The 6,000-nt window shown below is 33.1% G+C and overlaps 1 protein-coding gene across 3 annotated transcripts in view; it reads right to left on the bottom strand.

Moving 5' to 3' along the window:
• Positions 1-229: 229 nt before the first annotated feature.
• Positions 230-6,000, bottom strand: part of LOC135089525 (cholinesterase 2-like) — a 112,817-nt gene continuing 107,046 nt past the window's right edge. For all 3 annotated transcript variants that reach the window (XM_063985163.1, XM_063985164.1, XM_063985161.1), the window contains 4 exons: positions 2,021-2,174; positions 997-1,126; positions 795-909; positions 230-567 (listed from right to left, as the gene is read on the bottom strand). In XM_063985163.1, coding sequence (XP_063841233.1) covers positions 415-567; positions 795-909; positions 997-1,126; positions 2,021-2,174 — 552 coding nt within the window. In that variant the 3' untranslated portion in view covers positions 230-414. The remainder of the gene's footprint in view (positions 568-794; positions 910-996; positions 1,127-2,020; positions 2,175-6,000) is intronic.

The following is a 6,000-nucleotide window of genomic DNA, read 5'->3' as shown; positions in this document are numbered from 1 at the left end:
CTACCGATAACTATTATATATATATATATATATATATATATATATATATATATATATATATATATATATATATATATATATATATATATATATATATATATATATATATATATATATATATATATATATATATATATATATATATATATATATATATATATATATATATATATATATATATATATATATATATATATATATATATAATGTTTGAACATTTACTGTTGAGTCTTCTACATTTTCAAACATGATTGCGCATATACAGATACATACTTATTAAGGTTTTCCTTTATTTTACAAAGTTAAATTTAAATGCTGCCAACACTTATATGAAATGTAAAATTTTATTAATGATGAGAAGAGATGTCAATGAGTAATGAAAAACTGAATATAAGGTTATTATATACGTAAGTATTAATTTACACAATATGCTTCCATAGCAATAAATGAAGTTGAGTTCAGTGTTTGAGCTGAGGATGAGTCAGATGTATCCGTATGTGGAAGAAAACGCTCGGGATAGAGCAATTTGCTATCCTTGACTGGCAGGGAATTCCAAAAGTCTCGTTTCTGTCAAGGAAAAAGAAAATCCTACTTGTGAACCGCTATTATAAGTTTAGTAACTAAATGGTTACTCCTTAGATTTTGTTATTTTCAGTTTATTTATTAATTAATTTATTTATTATTACTTTTCTATGGGCGTTACAATGAAACAAAATTTTGATTTGAAAGCAATTACTAGATTTGAGTGACATCAAAGCGATCTAGAAAACCAGGCTGTTGAGTTTTTTCTTTACCCGTTCATCCACTGATTGCATGGTAGGGTTTGTGGTGATGGACAGAAATCTGACTGGTTGACTGGGCGTCACGGGTGCCCATCTGAAACCCAGGGTGCCGTTGACTGTCGGGTTCCTGAAAAAAAGGAGGATGGTAGGTTACATTGTATTCTGTCTAGGGAAACAAGGATTGCCATATATTTACAACCTTCAGCACACATACCCTGTGCGTGCAAAGTTGGTCCAAAGGGTCGTCATGATATCTCGAACATGGAGATCCTGTGGATGGGTCAGAGGGCCCAACGGCGGTGGGGTGTTGAACAGATATCTGTTTTCGTCCCCATGTCCCACCGCTGGAATATGAAGAAACTTTTCAGACTTAAAAAAAAAAAAGAAAGGGAAAGAGGAACGTAATGTGTTGGTTAATAATAAACACAGACATACATTCCGAGTATCAGTAAGAGTGCCAATTAGACACTTGCGTGTAACAAAATATGGAAATGCAGTATGTTAATATGTAAATTAGTATTAGAAAAGAGAGAGAGAGAGAGAGAGAGAGAGAGAGAGAGAGAGAGAGAGAGAGAGAGAGAGAGAGAGAGAGAGAGAGGACTAAATATTATAAGAAGTAAAAAAGACTTTGTACGTATTTAGAGTTGGAATGCACAACAAGTAATCACACTTGGATTGAAACACAAATGATAGCACAATGATAATGAAGAGAGTTTTGAATGGACATTTAAATGAAATTAAACGGTGAACAAAGAAAAAATGTGAAAGTTAAGAGAAACAATAAATGTTTAATTTAATAGAATGGTAAAATCTGAAAAAAACGTCATAAAATAAAACAGCATGATAGAATACGAACTACATAAAAGACATGAAGAAAAAGTTATAGTCTGGTAATATGAGACACGGACAGAAACTAAACCAAACAACCAAAACAACAACCATTTTTTTTTTATCTATTTAACTAATTGTTTTTACCAACTATTCTTGTTTCACTCAATACCTATGGATAACTTACTGCAAACGGCCATCAGCGAAAGAGAGGTTGTATTCAACATTAAGCAGAAACAATACAGTTATGAAGCATTCCTATTCTTTGAAAAAAAAGAAGAAAAGAAAAAAAGAAAAGAAAAAAGAAAACGAAGTTTTTATGAAAAATAATATTCTTAGTGAAGAAAATTAGTTAAAAGGAGTAGCAAATCTCTCATTCGGTGTAATAGATGTAATCTCGATATACTTACTTTTTCTCTGAATATAAGTATTTGTCATGAAGGCAAACAGGGACTTCTCGAGACTGTGGTCAAGTCTGTACGCGAAGGTCTTGCTATGAGGATTTTCAGCGTGGAACTCAGCCGATCGTACAGCGGGTATCTCGTAGCCATAGTCCAACACAAGCTTTCCATTAAAGAGATTGATTTGATACCTTATTTTCTTTATGTAAGAATTCGCAAGGCCTACAGGGGGCAGATCTTCCTATATTCACCTGTTATTTATAGACATATATTTATCTAATCTTTTATCAAAACATGCTATTGATTCTATAGTATCAACCTGATTATTGTTTCTATTCTGTTCATGTACTACTCTACTTGAGAACTTTTTTTCTTAATCAACATGTATTATGCTTACAGGCATGTTGCTTACTAACACTAAAGAAATATATATATATATATATATATATATATATATATATATATATATATATATATATATATATATATATATATATATATATATATATATATATATATATATATATATATATATATATATATATATATATATATATATATATATATATATATATATATATATATATATATATATATATATATATATATATATATATATATATATATATATATATATATATATATGTATATAATTCAACGGAAAGGTAAAATTTGAAGAAAATAAAAAATAAAAAATAAAGCAAAACAGAATGACGGATTATGAAACTATATAAAAGAATATATATATATATATATATATATATATATATATATATATATATATATATATATATATATATATATATATATATATATATATATATATATATATATATATATATATATATAGAAAGGGTAATATTGAAATAAAGCTAGCGTTCTTGTCCGAGGTTAATACTTATTGTATCTGCAGTATCATGGTTGCTGAATGTAATGCGGTATGCAGTATCTTGCGCAAACTGACAGATGCTTAAATAAAATTAGTTGAATATTGGGTATTCTTTTACTTTCACCAATCTTAACATAATTTTTATTATCCTTCTCATCAGATAGCTTCTCATTCTCAGTAATTTGAACCCCTTATATACCCGCCGGAAATTGTTTATAATCCTGACAGCAATTTTTAAAGATTTATCTGTTTTTGGAGAAGCAAGCTCACTCGCTGTCGTGAGCGCTGGGAAGTGACGCTCCCTCGCGTGTGATGGACAGGTGCGCACCGGCCTACCCCGGTGAAGGTGTGTTCGTCAGGGTGACCAGTGACAAATTTCAAACTTCCTAAGACTGATAATGAAAAAAATTCAAAATTGACCAGAAATTCCCAAGGCTGAGAAACAATAGATAATTAACAGAAATTTGTCTGAAATAAGATGGAATCTTACTCTTCAATATTATTTCAGATATACACGGGCAGGGGTTAGTTTGGTTCGTCCTCAATGGCATACTCCGCTACTGGATACAGTGTTGCCACCCTCTCCTCTCTGCCTCCTCGTTCTCGCTCAGCGGACCTTTGGTAGCACTGACCACTTTTCACATCTTTGAAGAGGATTGTTGAGGGTTGCCATTAATAGCATTGTACTTCCTGACGATCGGCTGATCTTTTGTTTTGCAAGAAGTCTGTTAGACGAGGTGGGCACGCAAAGTCTGTTTATTTGTTTTGTTTTTATCATGTTAAGCTGCGTAAATACTCGCTCCACACATGCAGACGAATGTGGAAGAGCTAGCAAGTCACACATGAATCTTGACAAACGGTCAAGTCGTAGCTCATTGTTCCCATCCTTCAATGCTTTTAATTAAGCCTGAAGATAGTTACCACCTCATTAAGATTTCTGAGTGCTTCTTTAACATACAGTAAATCCCTCCATTGATCTTGCAGGACGTCCAATTCTTCCACCTTCACAAGTGTTGGAAAATGGAGTGCTAATTTCAGTATGTCATTGGAGTTCCTACTGGGAATAAGGATTCTTTAGGGTCAATGATTCTTAGCAAAGAAAGCACACAGTCGCGATGATTTTTTTTTTTTTTTTTTTTTTTGCAGACATAGCTCCACCAGGAACTCTCGGCAGTCGAAACAAAATCTTCTCTCTTGATCTCCCAAAGGTTCTCTGATTAGCAATACAACGCACCTTCAGCCAAGGTTGATATCACTGATATCCTAGTACAAAGAATTATTTCTTGCGTCAATGAGAGATAACTTTTTTTATTTACCACTTCATCGTGAACGAAAAGTGATGCAAGTCTGGATTATTCCGACTGGAATTCTAAGTTCATGCTGTCCGCTTTAGGGAGGATACGATTTAGAGATAGCAGCATATGTCTGGTTCCAGGAGTGGTCATGGTCTTGTATATTTTGGCAACTCCATCAATATTATTTTTCTCTGCATCACTTTGAAAAAAAAAAATTTAGCAGTCGTTCCCATTGTTCGAGTATCCTGGCTGTGACTTCTGATCTTAAAAGACAACAAGTCTCTGATAATTTCAGCATTTTATGTCCTGGATAATTTTTAAATCATGTTGACGCTTACTGCTGCCTGAGAAATAGCAGCATACATGTGGAGGAGAGGGAGGAACAAGCCCTGAATCGTCCAAGGTAGAGTTTTTAGCAAAGGTTTGAGCGAAGATTTCAACTTTAGAGATTGATGTGGTAGCAGTGGTGCCATCTGTTATATATATATATATATATATATATATATATATATATATATATATATATATATATATATATATATATATATATATATATATATATATATATATATATAACTTTTGTATTCATACTTTGTTAAGGAATGTTTTCGTTAGTGTTCTCCGCCTCTGGACAAGTTAGAAACCACTGATCTACAAAAGTGATATCTTTGTAATTACGATGAATTTTCCTATATGAACTTTGGTGGTCAGAAGTTGTCCCTATCCCATGGCAACTTTTTTTTTTGTCCTATTCACTCCTACGCTGATGATACCACCGTGCACTTTTCCACGTCTTTTCGTAGTCATCCAACCCTTCAGGAAGTAAACAGTTCACGCAGGGAAGCCACGGAACGCCTGACTTCTGATCTCTCTAAAATTTCTGACTGGGGAAGAGCAAACTTGGTATTGTTCACTACCTCAAAAACTCAATTCCTACATCTAATCATTTAACACAACCTTCCAGACAACTATCCCCTCTTCTTCAATGACACTCAACTGTCTCCCTCTTTTACCCTAAACGTCCTCAGTCTGTCCTTTTCTTATAATTTAAACTGGAAACTTCACAACTCATCTCTAGTTAAAACAGCTTCTATGAAGTTAGGTGTTCTGAGACGTCTCCATCAGTTTTTCTCACCACCCATCTACTAACTCTGTACAAGGGCCTTATCCGTCCATGTATGGAGTGTGCTTCACATGTCTGGGCGGGTTCCACTCATACCGCTCTTTTAGACTAGGTGGAATAAAAAGCTTTTCATCTCATCAACTCCTCTTCTCTAACTGACTGTCTTCAGCCTCTTTCCCATTGCCGCAATGTTGCACCTCTTCTTGCATATCTTCTACCGCTATTATCATGCTAACTGCTCTTCTGATTTTGCTAACTGCATGCCTCCCCTCCTCCCACGGCCTCGCTGCACAAGACTTTCTTCTTTCTCTCACTCCTATTCTGTCCACCTCTCTAATTCAAGAGTTAAACAGTATTCTCAATCGTTCATCCTTTTCTCTGGTAAACTCTGGAGCTCCCTGCCTACTTCTGTATTTCCTCTTTCCTATGAATTGAATTCCTTCAAGAGGGAGGTTTCAAGATACTTATCCTTCAATTTTTAACTACCGCTTCGGACCCTATTTGGGGACCGGCATCTCATTGGGATTTTTTTTTTATTATATTTTTGCTGCCCTTAGCTGGTGTCTCTCCTATATATATATATATATATATATATATATATATATATATATATATATATATATATATATATATATATATATATATATATATATATATATATATTTTTTTTTTCTTTTCTTTT

The sequence above is a fragment of the Scylla paramamosain genome, chromosome 33 (genome assembly GCF_035594125.1).
Source record: "Scylla paramamosain isolate STU-SP2022 chromosome 33, ASM3559412v1, whole genome shotgun sequence".
Taxonomy (NCBI): Eukaryota; Metazoa; Arthropoda; class Malacostraca; order Decapoda; family Portunidae; genus Scylla; species Scylla paramamosain.
The sequence above is the reverse complement of the archived record's forward strand: the minus strand, read 5'-3'. Positions and strand labels throughout refer to the sequence as shown.